Raw genomic sequence first — 23,234 nt, forward strand, 5'->3', positions numbered from 1 at the left:
CTTGCCATCAGTAGCTACTGGTTTCTTTCTTGGACTGTGTTCTAGAAGAAGACGAGGTGGTGCGAATTCCTTATGTCCTGCACCTAAGAATACAGATTATAAAGCATAGAAACGTATTCACCAACAGGCTGAGCAGTTTCCCTGGGAGGCTGAGCTCCCTTCAAAATGGTTCCTGTTAAAAATAATACAGTGTGCATAAAAGCCAATATCTTTCAGACACTATAAGAAGGAAACTTATTTCTCAAAAAATAGAGTAATTTATTTTTAAGAATCACATTTGAAACCAATGAAGTCCAAATTACTCAAACATATGCTGAAATGCTACCGTTCTGTTTTTCTTCCTTAGACTCAAAATATAATAATAATAATAATAATAATACAATAATAATACAATAATAAGGTGCTATACTCATGATGTTTCTTCTACAACAAAGTCTTATTTTCTTCTGTCAAACAAATGATCTTCAGTTGCTCCCTAAAGTCCACTTAATGAGCTCCTGGAAACACCAGTAAAAATTATGATGTTTCTCATCCTTAAGGCTTATTCTTAATTAGCCAATACCAACCAGGTCATGCGCTGTAAACACTGATGAGGTTCTGATTCCAGCTGCTGACTGAAACACCTCTACTCAGAGTGTTCAGATGGGGCCTTCTGTACTGTCTGAGCTGATGTGCAGATATCTTGTTTTGTACAAAACACTTTTCATTTCTCCACAGATTCACAAACATATTTAATGTACTCATATTACTTATCCTTATTTTCTAGTTTATGACATATTTGCAATCTCCTTATTTCCTTTTATTTCACTGGCATAGTCTCAGTAGCTATCCTGTCACTGTCATTTGGAAAGTGCATTTTTTGTGACCTGAGAAATAAAATTAGGTGGTTAAATATAATATTGATTCAGTCATATGCACCAGCATACATTCACTACACCAGAGTCCACATGCAAACAGACTGTTAAAGCTCAGCTCCAGCTTCATATCAGAAACTCAAAGCCATGCCTTATGCTTGATGATAGACTCAGAAAAGAAATTAAGGTTTTAATGGGCCTTGGAAACTGCAGCATCTTACTTACCCCTCTCATTTTGCAAAGGTGTATATACTCATGGGGAATGCATGAGAAAAACATCATCTTGAAGGCAGCAGTGGATTCTAGCATCGTGACTTAATGTTATTGCATCTCATCAACATATGTACAATTGCAGGCACATAATTTGCAAGCATGTAATTCAGTTCATCCAGTAATTTGTAAAAAATATTAAACATAGAGCTGCTCAAACTTGACATGTGCCTGAGTCACTGACAAAATGTTAACACATTGATAAAACGAATGTATTGAAGGTGTTTTGTAACAAATGGTAATAATCCTACATTTTCCATGTATTTCCGGTCTTGGCAATAAACCCAAGTGGATATTTACCAATATTATCACAGAATAACTATAGCCTTAACAGGAATGTTAGGCAAACTTCATGAATCCAGATATTTAGCCATGATTTTCCAAATTCTTTGTCTGAAAAAAAAACCCTTGATGTTTCAAACTGAAATAATGAGCTGCTGCTTACCTTTGTTGCCAACCAGAATAGGAAAGTTATATTCATTACTATTTCAGCACACAGAAACTGGAGCAATTGAATTTCCAGTTCAGAATGAAAACAAAAACAACATAGCAATTAATGAAGAATGGGTAATCTTATTTTTCCTTCTACATTTAATCAAAGTCCTAGAATAAACATGAGGTTTTTTTTTTCCTTTTTTATTCACTGTTTTTTTTTTCCTTTCCAGAACTAGACCACCTATTCCCCAGTTAGAAAAAGTGGTAATTTTTATAACTTGGACAAATATTTTGTGTGAAAAAGGATAAAGAGCAGTGGCTCAGAATGTTGAGTAGATGAGTAATGATGAAGGATAGTCAATAATTTGGACTGCAGAGTGGTATCTACAGTGTGGGGCAATAATCTAACTCCTCTAGGTCAAATTGTAGACTGGCCCCATTATCTCCCTGTGCTTTGCTGTAGCAGCAGTTTTCTAATGATAGCACCAGTGTGCGCATAATGTCAGTATGATACCGCTTATTGCTAATGACTTGTCAAGTTCTATTTTATAGCTTTACAAGTTTTAAGCAAATAATTTATTTCATGCAAATTGACCACATGATCCAATATGAGAGTGTTTTAAGTTTAAGCTTCACAGATCAAAAACTTTCCCTTAGGCCAAAATGTTTGTTCTGAGCAGGTTCCCATCCACTCTGATAAAAGGCTTCTTTAATGTTTCCATGTCTTATTAAATGTCTCTCTATTCACTTTGATGGGAATGTAAAGGACAGTAAATGAATAAATATTTTATCATTCTTTTGATGAAATATGTTAAAGGGGATAACCTAAGTCAAATTTCTTTTCTTTTCCTTCTTCTCTCCTCTTTAAGTTATAAAGCACAAGTGGTTTTCTGTAGTACAACTGATAAATAGAAATGAGGAATTGGCTTCAACAGATCAGACCATTCATATTAATGATGTCTACTATCTTGACTCTGGCAGTGGCTAGTTGGACACATATCCATGATGTAAATGAGAGAAAGGTAGGATGTATTTAATGCTCTCAGTGGACAATCAGATTAGCCCATGAATTATGAGAAATTGTTATCCAGATTACCACTATTATTGCTGGACATAGACTTATCTCACTGCTTTAAAAAACACAGCCACAAAAAGCACTGCGAACTTATTAGTTTCTCATTTCCAACATAGCCTTAATTTTACTGCTACCAGATAAGCCACTAAGGTTCATTTAAGCTGCTTTAAAAAAAAATAAAGTAAGTTTTGATTTCTCCAAAAGACACAATTGCAAGCACAAAAATGTCCATGCATTTCTATGCCAGTCTGTCCCTAGAGTTGATCCACACGTCCATGTGTCATCTGTCCATGCAGTTGTGCTAGAGGTATCTCCTTCATATATGATATTGTAAAAAGCTGATAACAAATTACATGTGATGAAAAATGAAAGAGTGAAATATTTTGGACTTAAGCTCATGAGAATGATCTCACCAGGAGAAAAAGTGTCACATTAAGACATGAGTACCTTCCTCCACAGCCTGAAAGAGGCTGCAAGGACGAGTAGAAGGTTTAGGACTCTAACTAGCTAACATGAATACTTCATTGAAAATGAGCTACAGTCCTCAAGCTCTGGAAAACTTCTGTCATGAGTGTTGATCAAATTCCTGGAGATGTCTTGAAGAAATTAATCCTGGCTTGGTTTATTAATATTTTAGATTTTTTTATTGCATGGTAAGGAATACAAGACAAACTTTAATTATCTTACTTTTCTCAATCTAGGAAATGTCTTTCTACGTGTGCCAAAATGTGATGTTTGAATATTGTGTATAAATTGATTTGTCATGAAAATATCAAATTATGTGAGTTCTCTTTTTTCCCGATCTTCTGAGTTCAACTTGTCTGCAGCGACCTTAATAAAGTGTCTAAATACACCTTTCTAGATACAGAGAGAAAATATTTGTAAAATTTATTGTTATTATTATTATTATTATTATTATACTGGCATTTCAGACTGGTGAATATTCCAATTGAACGTGGAAAGAAATAATGTCATCACAGAGTGCAATATATGCAAATGCCATTCCTCTGACTGTTCATTTTCTCATATCCATATACCAGTTCCTTGAACAGCAGGAATCCTATGGTCCAACAACACCAATACCTTGTTACAGTTTCTCAGTGCAGCAAAATGTCTTCAGATAAATCTCATTCTGCTTGGATATGACATAATTCTCTAGTGATGGTAAAAATAATTCAAATAAAGTAATTGTCTTTGTAGAGTCATTTGTTATGAAAAGTAAATTCCAATCAAATGTTTAAAGAATGTTGGAACAAGGCATGGAGCAGAATGAGGCAAGACTGCCAAATATGCTTTTAGAGGACTGAAAACGTGATGGAGTCCAACCCTTTTGCCCAGGCTTCCTGTTTTGAGGTTTAAATTGCTACAAGTTAAAGGTGAATCTCTCCCCAGTTTTCAGTCATTACTCTCCAGACATTAGGCTGGGACTGTTCTGGGGAAGGGTTTCTCTGCTTAGTATGTGTGCATGAAAGAAGCAAACTGTTTTTTTACTAAGAAAGAACAGCTGAGGATCAAGAGGTGAGATTATGTAACTTTACTGAATAATGCAAATGCTCATTTTTTTGGAATGTATTACTTGAAATAAAATACTGATGCCCCATATAGGCATTCTTTCCTAAGGAACACACTGTGACAAGGATTTCATGCAGTCTGGCAATTAAATGGGGCCTGGAAACATTACTGGGCTCTGGAATTCAGATATACCTATACTGCAACATGTTTTTGGATAGCCTCTGATAACTTTGACTTGTGCCAAGCAGCAGTGTGTCAAAAAATTAATTGGCTCAGTTCAGGAATTGGTAGGGGCCAGGGACCACTTCCAATAGATAGCTGAGATACATCCAACCCATTTTGACCTTGAGGAAGTGTACTGGATGTGGGTCTCTCTATGAGAGAAAAAATCACATTCAGAGGGAGAACACTTGAGTTTGATTTAGTAATCTAGATGCGGCCACATAACAAAATTACGTTAAGTGGGAAAAAAACATTCTAAACAGGATTTTAATGACCTATTTGGAACAGAATTTTTGGCAGGGGAGGATGGAATTAATGGATAATAAAATGAGACTTTTAAGAAAGTATATTTTAGTAGCCAACATATATTTCAGTTTTTTAATTGCACTCAGGAGATGGCTCTTTATTAAATGGTTAATTGCCCAACATAAAGTGAAACTCTGATTTTGCATAAGGTTGATGCTATTACTTAAGAAAAACCTACGCTACAGTATATGCAGTAATTACCAGTAGCAATACAATCTTTTACATTTTAGTATTGTCACACTGACTATCAGCCAGGTTTTTTTACAATGCATAAGAAAAGAAGAAAAGGAGAGATTACATGGGTAATGACAAATCTATCTAGCTATGGTCCACTATATCTATGTATTTGAAATCCATTAACAATGACACAAATAATTTTGGAACTCTACATAGAGCCTAACTTACGAGTAAAGCACATTATAGTGAGATACTCCCTCAACACATTGGCAATAAAACCAGGCCTATACAAATAACAGCCTAACAACCTTGGGAGTCCATCCATCTCTTAAGCTGAAAGCAAGGACGTATAGGTTAAAACTGAGGGTGTAGGAAGGAAGGATGCAGACTGATAGTCTAAATGCTCTTTTGAAAGGGAGTAAGAGGAAGGATTGAATTTCTCTTCTCAAGGCACTAAACAATAACTATCAGCAACTTGATAGACTTCTATTTTTAATGCATAAAGATTTGCGCTCATCCTTTGTTGTTGATAATGGATTCCTATATATGTTTTTATGTAGTAATAATATAATATATGATATATACATGTGCATGCATGAACATATAAATACATATAAATATTTATTTAGAATGAATCAGAGAAAGGTTAGGGTTCGAAGGGACCTTAAAATCATCTATTTCCAAATTATTCCTTCTATGATTTAGTGATGTTTCTGAACAGAAAATACTTGATATGGCAATTAAACAGGTGTGAGAATCATTGTTGCAGACTCCTGGAGGTTGTGTGAACATCAGTTGCTGTGTTTTCACTCAGACACCAAATCCAATTAAAGTCACAGCTGGGAATTTGTTTGGTATATTTTTTCTTTTCTGTGCATTTGTATCTCACACAATGCAAGTGTGCATAACAAGTGTACAAATGAGGTAGGCAAGAGAGGCATGGGTAGAGCTATTGGTGTTATGGGGTTTTTTTTCCTGTTTTAAGTTAAATCAGATACTATGGGTCCAGAAATGCATGCAATGTATTTTAACTGCATGACAGAGCTTTCAATTTAATCTATTTACAAAAATATATCTGTGACAACTCCCTTACATAGATTTTTTACCATGAAATCCCTCTTTAGCTCAATCCATATTTGTGAAAAATGTTGTAATTTTTATGTTCGGAAGACTGAAGTCATTAAGGAGTTAAGAGCTAAGCATCAACAGTTTTGTCATTATACATTAAATAAGAAGTCACACAGCCTTTCCTGACATTAAAATAAAATTGAATTGGAAAAATTGAAAATTGAATCTGCTGCCTCCACTTTCTCTCATTATTTATCATTGGTAGTTAGCAGGTAAAAATAAACCTACATGTTATGTCTAGAAATATCAAAAGATGGATCTCAAAGAACTGAGTACCAGGACAGTGGAAATTATGGATTATTGTGTGGTAATGATGGGTTATTACATGCATAGTGCAGTACAAAAGGACTGTAAATGCAGATTATAAAATGAAAAGACATATTCAGTCTTTCTCTCTCTCCCCAAATAACCTTTAATAAATTGGTATCATATACAGTGACCCCTAGCATAATTAACATGAATATCAGGAGTTGGCATAGATGGTTTTTTTTCACAATATGAAATATCCAATTAAAGCAGAAAAGAAAACACTACAACTAAATACTTGCAGCTAACAATTAAACAGAACAGAGGGACCTTATAAGCTGTTATGACGAAAAGTAATAGACACTGACTATATGCCATGTGAGTACTACTTAGTAATTTATGTTATTTGCATTTGGTTTATCTGTACATATCATTGTTTCAGCCATCCTTAGTCCAACTACATCTAGGAAACATTCAGTGCTCAAGTCAGAAAAGCTGTAAGTGATTGCTGCAAGAATGATAATACTTTATGTTGTCTTCAAGAAAGAGTGCATATGCCAGTTTTTACAAAACAAAAACAGCCTAACATGGATAAAATCAAATTACAGATAAAATTACAAATTGTGATAATTTCTCACAATTCCAGATATTTGTGGATAATAAATATATTTAATATAGAAATCACTGGAGGTCAAACTAAATCTAGGTATCTCTGTCCCCAAGCCACAAAGTTTTTCATATCTCAGTATTTTTGCTAGAATGAGACAAACAAGGATCATGTTACCTGTCTTGTCTATACTTGACAATCACTTAAGACAGTGAATCTATAGCCATTTTTCAGAAGTTAGAATTTCAGTAATGCAGTTGGAATTTAGAGGGAAAAGAGCTGAGAGGTTTTCTTAGATCAAATATCAGAGGAGGACCCAAAGGTGAAGAGGTATGGGCTCCTAACTCCTGTTTATTCACTTCCATTGAAATCACTGGGACCTAAGTTCCACGGCTGTAGATATGAGAAATACTGGAAAGAAAACCCTGCAATACTGGAGATAATCATTATTTTAAACCAATAAAGCTTTGGTAGCTACTGATTCTTCTTTCCCTTTTGTTTTGCCAGGGAAGATGCTCTATCCTTTAAAGTTATTTTTAGAACAAAGGGTCCTGGGATTCACTGTCATGAGTTTTAACCTTTTTGCTCAAGGCATCCTCCATGATTTTTGGGTAAATGACTTAACTTACCATGTCTTTCCATTGAATATATAAATGGATCTAACAGAAATTAAAAAAAATAAAAATTGAACATTGTAAGCATACGGCAACTAAAAACTCCAAATATTAAATTCCATCAAAGTGGAAGCTCTAAAGGCTGAGCTTTTGTTCTGATGCAAAAATTGTTTAGGTTTCTTTTCTTTGACTCATTTTGATACGGAATATCTTCAACATTTATTCAAGAAAATATTTCTCTCTGAGTTTCTTCTTTTCCCCTTTCATTCACTCCCAAAACCTATAGCAACTGGAATGCATTTTTTCCAAGTGGCACCACTGTTTCCTTGATTGCATCAACAGCTGCTCCTGATAATATAATTTGGAATTTTATCGAAAACTTGACATTTCAAGTCGTCATTTGAACAAAATTCTTGCTTGCACATTTGCAGCATATTTCCTGAATGTATGTAGGCTGACTCACTACCAGACATTAAAAAGTTAACTTTCAGACAGTTATATCTAGATAAGTCACCCAAGGGATCCATTTATAGTCAATGGAGAGAAATTGGTACCTTCAAAGGGTGATTCATCTTTTCTATCTTAAGCATCTTTCTTAGGATGAAATTGTCCTCTGGAGGCCTCCATTTCATACCACTAGCTATAAAGACAGCTAAAGGTTAAAGCTGGGCAATTAACTTTTGGGTATCTAAGTGAGGTGCAATGAATTGCAAACATTTTATTTTGCAGTTGTCCATAAAGATGATGCTTCATGCCACCAAAATATTCCAGGATGAAAAGAGCCATGCATGGTTTTTCACACTGTAAATACTGTTGGTAACACATTGCTCCCCAAAAATTATATGCTCGCCAAAAATTATATGAATGAATCTCTCATACAGGAAGAATGTTTTTAAGCCTAACTAAAAAAAAAAAAAAAAACCCAAAAAAAATTAAAAAAACCCAAAAAATCGTTTAGGTATAATGTGTGTGGGCATTGAACATCTTTTGAAATCTCTGTTATTTACTTTGTCAGATACTACTGGATGTATTGAAAGACAAAGTGAAAAAATAGGAAGGAAGGTGAATTGTCAGAAGGAGGAAAAGAGGTTCCTGATGAAATAAAAATAAAGTTGTTTTGACTCATTATAGATATATGTCGTAAGTTGCATGTATTTTTGAATGGGCAGATACATGCAGGAAGAAAGCTGACATCAAAAGAAAGATGCACCTGAAGAAAGAACGGTGAAAGGAATGTATCTGCCATGGCTTACAGTCCCAGTGGCTGCAGATGAGATGCATAAGTAGGTGGGCATAAAACAAGACAGGGAGAGCATGTGTTGCTGAGACCAAAGCTGAACACTCTTCTGTCTACTGTATTTCATGTTCTCAGACCATAAGAGGGGAGGAATTCTTGCTAAGCTGAAACACTTCATGATGGAATGTGTCTTGGCAAAGTATTTGTAGATCCTTTCTATGCTTTTTTAATCTATGTGATATGGTGAACTGGTACCATTACTGTTATTGAAAGTGAGCCTTCTCATTTTTCAGCAGAGACAGCATAAAATTCTATACTGGGATGAGAAGAGTAACTTATAGTTTCATAATAGAGATATAGGTTTTTAATTTTTAACACAAAATGCAGGAGAAAACTGGAAGCCCTTCAGAGCAGATCTTTTCCTTCTTCATGATGTTTCTGTGTATTCAGCATCAGGAGGTGTTTAAAGGCACATTGCATAGATGTCAGCTATATTGCTTGTTGTTAAAATTGAGAGAGATTCAATGTATGATGGCTAACTTCCCTAAGAATTTTCAGAATTATATTCTAAAGATAACAGATTCATTAGCTCACTTATAATTTTAGAGTTATATAACCTGGGCTTACAAAACTGACTGAAGGAGAAGATTGTGGGTTATCATGTTTCATCAAAGGCAAATGTTCACTTGCAACCCATGTAGGATTACAGCTTTACTGAAATGGTTGGCATTTAAGATGTCGTTGGCCATCTTATTTAGTTTAAGCAACTCTACAATGGAGCCTTGCCTCCAACTTACTCTGACAGCCTCCCTGTATTCATTCCAAGTGGCATGACCCTACTTCCATCTCCTGTGTATTTCCTGCTTACACTTGAGTAATGACAAGAGTTCATCCATGCAAGTCTCTTGCCCTCTTTGGTTTCTTGTTCACTGGGGTGCATCATTCTTGAGCCTGGAGGAAGTGATCTTTGAATTTCAACCAGGTTTCTTGGACCCCTCTTTCCACAAGATCTGTAGCCATGGGATTCTTCCAAGAAGATCCCTAAAGATGCTAAAGTCGCATGTCCTGAAATCCATGGCTGGGGTCTTACTTGTTGCCCTGCTTCTTCCCTGCCCATTGCTGAACTCCACAATCTCATGGTCACTGTGGCCAAGGCAGCCCCCCAACCTTCACATCTCTGACAGGCCCTTCCCTGTTTGTCACTATGAGGCAACCACCACACCATTCCTTGTGGGATCCTCCACTACATCTATCAGGAAGCTGTCATCAATTTAGAGGAGCTCCCTGGACTGTTTGTGCTTTGTTGTGTTACTTCTCCAGTACATATCAGGGGAGTTACCTCCTAAGAATCTGTGCCTGTGACTTTGAGGCTGCTTCAATTTTTTAACTTACTTTTTGATCAATTATAACAGTGAGTCATTAAATACAATTACTATTTTACAAATTCCCTTGCTAAACTTAGTTTTACTTTTTAAATAAGAAACTGTTTACTATTAGCTGTGTAGGAGGGGTATTTTGGCATTTAACTTTTGCATTTATTTTCTAAATATCTTACTTTCCAAAACAAAAGTAGTTGAGTCTTTTGATGATCCTCCATTGAAATGACCCTTCATTTGGAACTTGTTTACTGAACTATGTGAAATATTTTAATACTAAATAGTAGCAATAAACATAATGCAATTATGAGAATAATTTCATTACTTTAATTTCTCTGCCTTCATAGCTGAAATTGATTTGTTTCCATTAAAATTGAAGATTTAGATTAATTTCCATCAGCAAAGGTCTGTGGCTTTCTCTTGTATCTCATAATTTTGTCCCTCAGAAAATAACTATCGAAGACAGACATCCATTCCCTTCTGCAGAAGCAGAACACCACACATTCCCTGTGTAGCTGTTTCCAAGAGAGTCAGTAGTTTGAAATTTTTTGGCCAAGTTACAATGAAGTGCCATAAGAGTGTTGACATATGCAGCTTCATGTGCCAGCATCTGGCTCTGATTCACAGTGGGATGATATAAACTGGGAATAATGGGTAGTTGTTTTGCCTCTGTGGGATGGTATTAGGATTGTATGCTGATAACATCCCCTTTGAGGGATCAATGTCATTTCAGAGTTTGACAAAATAGACAGGTTCTGGGGTGGGGGAGGCAGTCGTAGACAAGAGTCTTGCTAAAATGGGATCAGTGGATATCCTCTCATATTTTTTCATAGCTGAATAGAAGTTTAAAGAAACAATATTTAACTCTAAATGACAGATAATTTTAATTGTAAGAATTTCACATTATTAAATTAGTTAGAAAACTTTTTAATAACTCAAACTTAATTTTCAGTTTCTCATACATGTATTTAAAATTACTGTTCATGAATTCTTTCCTTTCAAGCTGTTTGAAAAGTACTGAAAACTCTCTCAGGATATTACTAGAGAAATAAATACTTCTTTCATTGAATCATTGCCATTTATGCCATCCACAAAAACAAATGGCTTGGCAAGGGTTTCATCATGGAATAGAGTTTTGATAAACTGATGGACAATTTACTGTCATCTCTGAAGAAGAATCCAGATGAGTCTTTTCAAATTTTGGGGTACAATATTTCTCTCAGTAGGCAGTAAAAAGTAAAAAGTTTAAAAAGTAAAACTGGAAACATTTCACTACCTCCCATATTTTTTTCTAGTATTTCTCTTAAAAAAATATCTGGCTTGCTTGTGTTCTACTATTGAGGACAGGGCTATTGAGTAGCTCGCACCAGAAATCATCCCTCCGTAGGAAAAAAATAATATTCCTTTAGCATTTATTCTCAAATTTGAAAGCCCATAACTCAGTTTAAAATTTTTCATGCTGAATTTCTCCAAACAGCAAGCTAATAATATACTTTCTTATTTATTATTACTGATTTGTATTTATTTTCCTAATTGCACTTCATTAAATATATCCCCAGGGAAACTATATCAAAGTTGTCTCCATGTAAATGTAATATAACAAGTTGAAATTTTACTCCCTGTCACTGAGATATCCACAACACATCCTCGTCTAATCAAGTAGGAGTGACACTTAAAAATAGTTCAAGAGCCTAAAGCGTTTTGCTATCTGAACAGTGGAGGGCAAGTGTTTAGTTCCAGTGCTACAGCCCACCCATGGCAAATACAGGCATTTTTACTTTCAAAATTATTCCTTATTGTTCTAGGGATTTTTTTTTGGTTGGTTTGTTGGTTGGGGTTTTTTTCACAGTAATATAGTCCATGATCTTTCAATGTTGATGTACCTTTATACCAGTATCTCCATATTTTTGGATATTAAATGGCATGTATTATACTGATAGTCTTGAAAAGTCTCTTACCATATTGTGTAATAACAGTAGCCCCTTCTCTTTGACAGAATATTTCTTGACACTGAGGAAGAGGTAAACCTTGGAAGAAAATTGTAGACGTGAAGGATTTTCAGTCTACACTTTCCAGGACCAAGCAGGCTGTAAGATTCCCCATGGATACTCATCACAATTTGCCTTAATTTCTTAATTTCTTCATGTTTGTCAGCCGGGGGGTGGGCGTGGGAGTGTGTTTATGAGCATATGTGCAAAAGATGAGACTTCAATAATTATTTTAATGAGAAGGTGGGATGACTGTTTTACCCTATGGGATATTCTCTTGCAATGTACACATGCCAGAAATCCTGGTGAATTTCCCCAAGTCATATTTTTTTTTCAACAGTATAAGATAAGTAAAATTCTCTACAACACATTGGTTTTCATATTGGCTTTGGGACTGGCTTTGAGACCCTGGCATGGAAATACACAGTAAACATAAGGGTACATTGATGAAAGGAACTGATATGGCCACATTCCTCTGCAGTCTAGCCGTTATTGGAAACAGCTATGTAGTTTTACAGGCTCCATAGGGCAATCATGTGCTTCAGTGCTAAGGTTTTAGAAAGTCCAAATTGTGAATAATACCACATCTGTTCCCACTGTCTTTGTTGTGAATTAAGCAACTGTAAAAATCATCCAGTAGTGTGGGTGTACTGTGAAATGCAAGTGGCTTAACCAAAACCAGAACAGAGTAAAGCTGTGCATGCAAAATAAACTTCTAAGTGATTAAGAAGACAATGTGTTGTCTACTTGTAATGTGTTTTGTTTTCTTATTAATAAAGAAAACAAAATCACATTATAAGTAGACAACATGTCTGTGAGGAAAAAAAGTGTATTTCATTACTAAATACCCAAGACATGCTTATCACTCTTAATTCAGCATGCACAACAACATGCTGAGGTGCCATGCAGAAAGATAGACATGCAAGAATCCAGTTTCAGTAGTTGCAAAACAAAAAAGGCATTTCATCAGAACAGCTCCTTGATCTGCCACGAGTGACTGGCAAGCGTTGCAAGGAAAGCAGGGGAAGAGCAGGAAAACAGGCTTATGGCACAGGGAGAATAAAATAGAGTAGATCCAGTTAATTTAGAGAATCATGTGCTCTATGCTGAAAGAGTGACCAATTAGTGCCCCTGAAATCCCTCCACATGAGTGAGGATTTCAAAATCTCTAACATCAGCAAAATAGTTATGAAAACAAGTTTTAAAATTTCTACTAAATTAGAGTCCTTTCTCCTACCAATAAAAATAAACTATGAATAAGAACATTTGAAATACCACTGAGGACAAAATACTAGAATATCAAACAAATTATCAAATACATGGAATAGACCATAACGTTTAAACTATATGTCAGTGACCTTCTGCATCAAAAATGCTGTCTTGAACTTAAGAAATGCCAGTAGAAAAATAAAAGTACCAATCAGAACTAATTTTCTTAAATAACCAAGCTTTCCACCAAAGGTTTTGATCTTTATAAGGAAAACTTGGAAAACTAATCCTGAAAGAAATGCATATTAATTCTTCCTTCAGAGGCAGACAAAAGGAGTGCAAAGCAGTTTGGCCAGAGTGATTTGGTAATGCTGAGACAGCACTGCCTTTGCTGAGCAACTGTAGTCCAGGGAAAAATAGGACCAGAAAATGAAAGGTAGTTCAGCATTTCCTCTGAGAAATTGCCACTTATCACGAGCATGTTAAAAAATATAAAAAAAATATTTTTAAGGCCCATTTCTCAAGAGATAAAATCAGAAAACAGTTTTTATACTGCGTGCAGTAGGCCTTAAGTGGTCTACCTATAAATATACCAGTAGAACCCAACTGGTCACTGTTGCAGTCAGGATATTCATGGGAAGGACTTCTGGATTAGAAAAAATGAGTTTATGGCTAAAACTCCACTGTTATCATTGTAAACAGCTGAGAGCCTCAAATAATTCTATTTCATAAAAATTAAAATATATGTCTTAGAAGTTATTTGATATTGATACAACTATTGTGTTTTAAAGGAGGACATCCATGAAATTTGTCAGTATTAAGGACAAATACTAACCAGTGGAACAATAAAACCAGCTAATGTTGCATTAAGCACCTTGCCCAAAATTTTTCTTCCTTGAATTCCCTGTGTGCATTTCATTCATTTTTTACAGCTAAGACTGCAGTGTCATGATGAAACTTTGAGCAGGTGGAGAATATTTCAGCTTCAGTTGTTGAAATCAACATAAGAGCATTAACTGACCTCCAACAGATCTATGTGACTGACAAAATGTATTATTTGATATATTTGAAGAAGGGTATTTATTAATGAAACTTAAGGAACTGAGCTTTACTTTTAATGTTAATTGTTTGAGCACTATAAAATGCCATATGAAGTTAATTACTTTCTATAAAATCTTTCTTAAAATTTATAGGAAAATAAAAAAGAAACCCTAATCTTAGAATAAGGTATATAATTTTTTATAATAAAAACATTACAAAAGTACTTTGTAAGAAAAAATGCTGAATGATATTACTAATAATTATAAATTTTGCCTAAGGAATCAGAAATTGATGTTTGATGCAATCAATCACAGAAAATCTCAATTTGTCTATGCAAAGGAATTTTCTGTGACAAAATTTTTTTCTCCTTCACAAATGGTAATGTTGCGATTGATAGAAATTATTCCTTGTTTGAAAGAATTGCAGCGTCAAGGTGACTGTAATTTAATTCATCAGCTCATTTGCACTCAGAACTCGTCTGGACAAAGTTCTTTACCATAAAATATATAGACAAACAAAAGGATAAAATATACCAGATTGTAAATCTAATTGGATATTAAGGCTATTAAAGGGTTTTCCCCACATTTACCTATTCAGTAAAATGATTTACAGTATTACTTCTGTTCACAAAAGGACAGTGTAAAATGAGCGCTTTGCCTGAGAAAGACAGTAACAAACTAATCTAGTACTGTTTGGTGGCACTCTTCTCAATGATTTCCATAAATCAATGCTGATCATACCTGACCTCTACTTTGCTTCTCAGAAACACTGAGTAATGTTTCTGTATACTGGATGTTCCAGCATTGCCTTTCACAGCTGGTGGGTTGACTAAAGCTTGTTTTGAAGGCAATGCTTTTTTTTTTTTCCTTCCCACAAAAATGCATTTGTCTTCAGCACAACAACCATCTGCAACATTTAACTTCAGGGCTCAACAAGTGACTTGAGAGGTCAAAAAGTAGTCACTTTACAGGTGCAGCCCCAGGTGGACTTTGAGAGAGTACTAAGGGGTAGTCCTTTTCCACTGCACCTAAAAATTAGATTATTTAAGTTACTTTAAGACGTATTTCCACTTTTTGGAGCCTAAACGTGGTTTCTTACCACAAGTCTGTCATAGCACACCGGTATGACACAAGACAAACACTGGAAGGGAAGAGTCATGTCCTTTATCTTCTGAAATTCAAGTCACTACAGATTTCATTCTCTATTTCACTGCTCCCCTTCATGGTTTTCCCAGTTTCCTTGTAGCTGGAGAAGTCAAAACTGAAAAAACACTAACTGTCCCTTCATACAGCATGTCTGCTCTGCCTTAGGAGAGGGTCACACAGGCCAGGGAGCCTCCTGGGAAAAAAAGGCTTTTTTGTTGCTGCTTGTAAATGTCAGGAGAACTGTAAAAGAGATCTTGAAGATCTCCATGAAAGTATTTCTTATGTGAATTGTTGATGGTACAGCTGTGTAAATCCAGAAACTAGGTCATTCACATTGGTACAGGTGTTATTTTTTAAATCAAAGCATGACTGAGTCTCTGGAAGATTTGGCTAATCATTCACCCCCTCTGAGCCCAAAGCAGTCCCTCTGTTTATAACTGGTTGTCTTAAAAAGTCCTAGAGGAGATGCAGTATTTTGTTCTCTTTTAATGGAACACTCTCCCTACTGAATCCCAAGCTTGTTCATTTTCTCTCTACAAAAATCTGTGTCCTCCCTCTCCCCTTTGTGACAGTCTTTCTTTCTCAGCTACATCCTTAGGACTTCCCAGTTCTGTCTGAGCCTGGGCATGTCAAGAGAGGATGTAAGCCACAAGGTAGAGATAAGAAAAAACCAACAAATTCAGAGGTGTACCAGTGGAGAGCTTATTGAGTAAATAACTGAACAAACAAATCTGGTAAGGTTTAGAGTGTCCTTAAATATTCTCTCCTTAACTCTTTTCATGAATATTATTGCTTTTCATTCCTAGGGTTATGTCTCTTTACAGTATGTCTAGACCTCAGCAGGAGGAGTATTTATTTAATAAGGCCAGTGTCTACTGACTTAATATTATGAGATGATGCTCAGTCATCATCAGTAGCTCTATCTGCTTTTTTTCAGTGAGGAATTAACTGTGTTAGAACAGATTAGCACCGAGATGTGGGAAGAGAGAAGATAAAGCACAGAAGTGGTGGATCAACTAAGGTATTTTATGTACTAACAACAATGGAAGTTCTATTTTTGAAGCATTTTGGAATTAAGCCTTTCTATTTGTGGAGAAAAAAAACCCAACAAACCAAATAATAAGCTATTAACAATAAGCTCCTTCCTCTTGCGTCTCAGCCAAAAGAAGCATGGAAAATTTCAACAATTTCTACAGCCTTCCATTGACTCTACTTTTAAGATAACCTTGATTTTAATTCATGCATTGTAGACAGAAAATTAGAAGCTTTAAGAAAACAGCCATTAGCTCTTATGCTTTATTAAAACTATTTGCACACTCTTTGTTGCTCTTGTGAGACCTTTCAATAATAAAAAAACACACTTTTAATACATAAAAGAGCAAAAACTTGCAGGGAAACAGAATATTAGAACAGAGTTCAACGATATAGGAAAGTACCTGGATAAAAATCCCCTTGCGCAAACATGTCAATCACATAGCGACAGAATGCATATTGATCTACCAGAGCAAAAAGGAAAAGAAGAGTAATGAAGAAAGTAAATTTAAAATGTCATTTCTATTTAACAGTGAAGATAAAGTGTGGCAGTGCAAAGACATCTCAGTAGCCTTTTCATAGGTCGTCTTATTATATATCTGTGTTTTTTTCCTGACCTTCAAGTCGTTCATGTTTAGAAAGTGACAATTTGTTGTCCAGATCTAATTCAAAACCTCTAGCCAAGAACTGTACATCTTCCAGTGTCCCAGAGCAACCACCTCTTTTGCTGGACCAGCTTTTCTTGGCATATATACTAACGCCATGCACAAGTACAGTGCAAACTGCTGCCTGGCTACAGGTCTCATAGACTTTTCATCATCCATGAAGATCAGTTTCACAGACAGCTGATAGAAAATTTTAAAAAAAGGTTTTATATCGCTGTATTTTTTAATATGTTTTTACCTGTATAATAAATATGTATACTTAGTGCATGATCATATAAAAAGAACTTTGTGTACTTACACTCACATAGCAACAAGATTTTCCACAGAATTCTACTGTTTCACTATAGAATCATTTTCCAAACACTAATCTTTACAAATACATATGTATATATTAAATTTGTGTATATATATATGTATGTATTATATATATATATACATTTTTTAAACGACACTATTCAGAAATTAAGGCTTCTGAATCTAAATAAAATGCTGATTCCAGAAGTGTTGATTGTCTATTGATTTCTCCTATACATAAGCAGAGCTGAAGAGCTTAATAAAAATTTCTAACATTAAGAATGGTGAGGAAAGGTTATCAGCTTTAACTGGGCACAAAAGAATTTCAATATTACTGTATTCTTCATCAGGCCAGAAAAAACATCTTGTTGGCCCATTAGACTCTAAGGGGCATTTGCTTTGAAAGCTAATGTTGATGTCTAAATGCCCTCTCTGGTTAGCTAAGTTATTTCTCAGTTGTCCTTGAGTGAAGCATATTCATCCATGTGTCCAAGACTCTTCTAGCACAGTTCCTACAGTGTAGAATTTACATCTCTTCCTCTCTTCAACTCCTGTGGCATCTCTGTCTTACTCACAAAGCCACTTGTTGGCCCCATTGCCAGCTCTACAATAAAATTATGCTGGCTTTGGAATAAGTAAAGTTTTTGAAGTATTTGACACTTCTTATATTATTGACTTTCATACATGGGTCACTGTTATATCAGTATCACTTGAAGCTGAGGCATTTTTGTTGAATGATACAGCAGTCCTTGAATGAAGAGCTACACCTTTCAAGTCATTATTTCCTATGCAGATGTCAATTAGGAAAAGTTTTACCAACTCAACAAATAGCCAAACGTTATTTTCTAGTTGATAGAAGCCTATGCAGCTGTTTTGTGTTAGTGAGATAGCAAGGGCAATACTAGTCAGGATTGTAGAGCCTGGGGCATAACTTTCAGCATGTACTCAGGGCTGTGGCTGTAAATATTTCCATTAAAACCTCGAATTAATATTAATATTAATTTTTACTTTCATATTTGGGAATTCAAATTTATCATTCTGGCTGACTCCAACTTTGCATTTCATTCCTTAAGGCTACCGTATCTGCCCTAAATCTATATGATAATTCTAAAAAAAAAAATAACAGTGTGTGTGTGAGAAAACACATACAGATCTCTTTTCTTAAGCCCACCTAAAGCTACTGAAACAAGCAAAGTGTTTGCACTGATTTTGACACAGTTGCAATAGTGCCTCAGTGAGTATTTATAAATAAAATGGAGCAATGCCAACACTTTAGCCCAGAAGGCAAATGGCAGGGCACAATTCTTGCTCAAAAAGCTGTTTTTCTTAGTTCTCTTTTGCCAAAAGAAGCTGCCCCTATCCTTGCTGCCTGTTGAGAAGATTTCCTGGACCATCTGGGGCATTGTACAAAAGACTGCTAGAGAATACAGAACAAACTATGGCGGGGGACAACACACTATGTGGACAGTCCCAGGGCAGAGCACAAGCCTGTGCTGGTTCTATCTGTGTTGTGATATAGACATAGCCTGAGGGCCTAGAATCACACTATTTCATTGATATAAAAATAATCCATTCTTTAAACTATTCTTCTGGTTTATTTGTGGGTTATAGTAGTACACACCACAAATAAACCAGACTATGCGGTTGATTTTGTTTATCTGTTTTATGTTGTTGTCGTTGTGGGGGCTTTTTTGTGGGTTTATTTTGTTTTGTGGAAATGTAATTTGAATAAACTTTAAAAAAAAGCCCTAATCTTGATTGTACCTCAGAAATAAGATTTTGTATTAATTTCTCATATTATGTCTTTAGCAACTCTACTTAAAAATGGGATTTATAAAAGAAATTGAAGGCAGAATGTAAAACTCTCAATAACAAAAATATAACTTCCATATGGCATAGCAAGGTGCACTATAGCATCCTATTTGAGTTCATAGGAATGCTACCAATCAATAAAGATTGAAATCTAAGGAATTTTAAACGAATATGATTTTTCAAGTGCCTCTTAATGGCTAAAAATCCATTTTAATCTAAAGTCCTTCATTAAAAGGAGACTTTCACACTTTAGTTATCACCTATAACTCTATAATGATGGCACAAATATTCATATAAGTACTAAAAGATCACATCAAAATTTGGGACTAGATTTTTACTGATAAAAATACTCATTGATGTTTTTGTCGTTGTACTTAATGTGATGTACCCAGGAAGATGACCTATCCTTTTTAATTTTAATTTCAGTATGAAATGATGCAAAAACTCTTTTGTGATCACTACTGAATTTTTTATGGTTTCAGATAAGCTGACAGAACTAGTCCCTTGAGCAAGTAAAAATTGCAGGATCAGGAAATCTCTGCAAAACTGCATTGATTTTAAAATTACGTTCACCTGGGGTCACAGTGGGACTGAAATATAAAAATGAATTTTTTTATAGTTTACAGCTGGGCAGCAGTGGTTTATGGTGGGAAAAGGAAGCACAACAGTAGGAAATGCAGCTTTCACTAGATGTGCATAGCCCTGTCTCCAGTGATAAAGGCAAGAGGCTCCTTCCTTCCTCCACTCCATCTGCTTATTCTCATTTTCACCCGCTGTGATTCCATGCCCAGTCACTGGGTCACACTCTAAAGCAGCCATGCAAAGTGATCTGTTAATGTTTGATGTCAAAGTGGATCATTTTGCTAATATTTATCAGCTTAAGTTGTTGGGAATCCCACAAAAAACCCAGCAAACAAAAACTCGCCATTATTCTATTGGTCTCTGTAATCTTTGATCCCTACTTAAAGTATTTTGTTGTTATCTGCACAGCATTTCTTTTTGAGAACTTTATCCTGAACAGTATGGAGCAGATCCCACTGTGCACTGAAACTCTGCCAGAGCAAACAAAAAAATTGAAAGAGAACTGAACAATTTGCTGAACTTTGTCCTTGGTCACAGCAATCAGTGTGATAGATGCTGCTTTGATTCCATGCCTCAAAGGTCCCAATATTTCAAGTGAAAGACAAAATTAACTGGAACACAAATAAATGTTAAAAAATACTAGTTTTTAATACTGACATACACACTATGTATGTCAGAAAGTGGGCTATGTCTCACACTCTCTCAGTTTTCTAGAAAAGTATAATTTAGGCAACTCCTAAGGGGTCCAGAGCAATGGTTGTGAAAGTCTGAGAGAATCTGATCAGGCAGACTCAGATATCCAGGCAGGGATGGCTTCTTTGATGTTCAGGCACAGCAATTTATCTGTGGTTAGCAGCTGAAAGGATCAGATAGGTGCACTATGCAACACTGAGCTGCCTCTTTCAATGTCAGGATAATCCCACGGCTGCAGTGTGGCAGTTCCTACAGAGAGCCAGGTCCTGCTGCCTTCATCCATACAAAATTGTACTTAGTGCCATGGAAATGCCATAGGGAAATCAAGGAACCAGTCTGTGCAACCTGGGAGTAGAAGAACCCAGGCTTACTCTGACAAAGTGGAGTATATAGTTAACACCTTATTAACTATATGGTGTTGATGCAGGTTGATTCTTTTTTTTATCATTTAATTTCTTCCTTACGCTAGAGTAATAGCATTTCTTTCCTTTTTAGAAGAAATCTGGAAGCTGTTCGCATTAAATTACATCAGGCAGGTATGTCCCTATGTTGTACAATACTTGACAACCTGACAGTGCCTCGTACAATATGATGTTAGATAAATTACTACATTCCTTTTACACTGTTGCTACTATCATTATGGTTACAGAGGACATATGCAGATGTAGAAATAAACCTAAATTCACAATAAGTCATTGGACAGCCTGAATTTTCAAAAATAACTCTGCTTGCAATCTACTACTTTAGATGCTACTGAGTAAATCCATGAAGTCTCAGACCTATCTGAAGAGAAATTGGTCCTTGGTAAAGACGAATTTAAATTAAAATGAAACTTTAGCCATGACAAAATTCTAGATCCTTCTGAATATATACATTAAACTTATTTTATTTTCTGTAATCACATCCTAGCAGTGTGAGGTTGATGTGGTATTTATTTGTACTGCACTTTTGCTTTTCATGGGTGTACTTTGGTCCTTGACAGATTTAACTCCATTCTCTCTCCTTCTTCCCTACTACCTTTATAGGATCTTCATCTGTTTCCTCCTCAATTTGTTTACCTTTCTTGTCCGATTTAGTTACAGTCTGAAGAGCTTTCTCCTCCTTAACTTTCGTTTTGGCTTTTATTAGCCCAGTTTCTGTTGTTTTTGTCTCTGCCTGCTTGACCTTCTCTGCCGTCTTTGCTTCTCCTTTTCCATCCTTCACTTCCTTTTTAACTTTTGCTTCCACTTTAGTGCTCTTTACTTTCTTCTCCTCTGCAGGTAATAAAGAAAAAGCTTTCAGTGTCATCCTCCACCCCCAACATAACATTTAGTGCCATTTACTTTATACTGAGCTATTAATAATGAGCATTTCTTCATTAATAACAGCTTGGTAAGATCTGATGAAAACTATAATCCCCTCAAACCAGGCAGAATTAAACAGAAATATGAGATCCAAAGAGGTTTTATCTTCAGTGCTATACCACGAACTTGGCTGATGCTAAATATAATAGAATATGGCAAATAATATTAAATGTTTCTAATATGATAGTTTTTCTGGTATAAGCTAGGGAGAAAATGTTGGTCATTAAGCAAACAAAGATGGGAGGTACTATATGTACAAGTTTAGACTTCACAGTTAAACTCTGTTGTAAGCTGGAAAAAATAGCGTGTGGTTATTTTTAAGGGTTGCTTTCATGAATTGATTCTAGGTCTCAGTCCAAGAAGTTTTGAGTTTTTGAGTCTGAATCTACACCAGTTCTTGGGGCTGAAAGTGTCAGAGACCAATTCATGAGATGCCCTTCAGCAGAGTGAGAAGGCTTCCAAGGAGAATTACCATTGATACTGTAAATATCAGTAACTGAAGCTACACAGAGCTTGATGAGACCCAAAGCATTCTCTCTGCTTTTATGTGGCAGCAACTTTTTCTCAGCCGAGACATGCATGCTTCCAGTATGTGTGTTTCTAGTTCACCCCAGTGGAAAATCCAATAGTAGTATAAACTACCACTGGATATGTTTTAAATTACCTGTTTAGTGCAAAGTTCATACTCTTGTTTTCTTCATAGATCTAAATGTCTCCATCCTTGAGGCATACTTGTCTGCTACCAAATTTATGTTTTCTGTAAGGTTCTAGACTTCTATTTCTATTAAATCACTGAGATGATTAAACTGATTTTATCAATATGTAAACGGGAATATCTAACTATTGCAAACCAGAATTCAGATATTTATATAAGAGCATTGCAACTCCCAGACAAAACCAGGTATTGCTGGCTAATGGAGAATTAATTTCCTTAACTAGTTATAATGAAAATGTATGTCAGATCACTTACAGGTAGGCTTCATTGTTTTTCAGTGAAATGGTGGTTCATACTTTTATTTTCAATTTGAATTTTCAATAGATTTTGAAAGGGATCCAACATAGAACTAACCCCTGGATGTTCTACAGACATTTTAATTCTGATTATATATTAATTTCATTTTAGTTTCATGTTGCTGATTTTTCACACACATTTACAGTCTCTGCTTGAATAAAATAAATTTTATGCATTTCAATATCAATTTAGGTTAAAAAACTGTAGTATATATAAATAGATACCTTTAGGAGGAGGTTTCTTTTCAGCTTTTTCATGTCTTTCAGGTGCATCTTTTTGAGTTACTAGAAATAAGAACAACTGTATATTAGGGAAAAATCTCACAAAGAACAAGAAAATATTGCCAAAACACACCATAA

General features: G+C 35.4%; 1 protein-coding gene across 1 annotated transcript in view; it reads right to left on the bottom strand.

Annotated features, from left to right (window-relative positions):
- LOC137471936 (triadin-like) overlaps nt 1-23,234 on the bottom strand; it is a 106,968-nt gene that overhangs the window by 55,224 nt on the left and 28,510 nt on the right. Inside the window, exons 6-9 of the mRNA XM_068186642.1 lie at nt 23,100-23,159; nt 21,579-21,773; nt 16,879-16,938; nt 2-83 (exon numbers count right to left, since the gene is read on the bottom strand). Of these exons, the coding sequence (XP_068042743.1) occupies nt 2-83; nt 16,879-16,938; nt 21,579-21,773; nt 23,100-23,159 (397 nt within the window). The remainder of the gene's footprint in view (nt 1; nt 84-16,878; nt 16,939-21,578; nt 21,774-23,099; nt 23,160-23,234) is intronic.

Source organism: Anomalospiza imberbis, chromosome 3, assembly GCF_031753505.1.
Source record: "Anomalospiza imberbis isolate Cuckoo-Finch-1a 21T00152 chromosome 3, ASM3175350v1, whole genome shotgun sequence".
Taxonomy (NCBI): Eukaryota; Metazoa; Chordata; class Aves; order Passeriformes; family Viduidae; genus Anomalospiza; species Anomalospiza imberbis.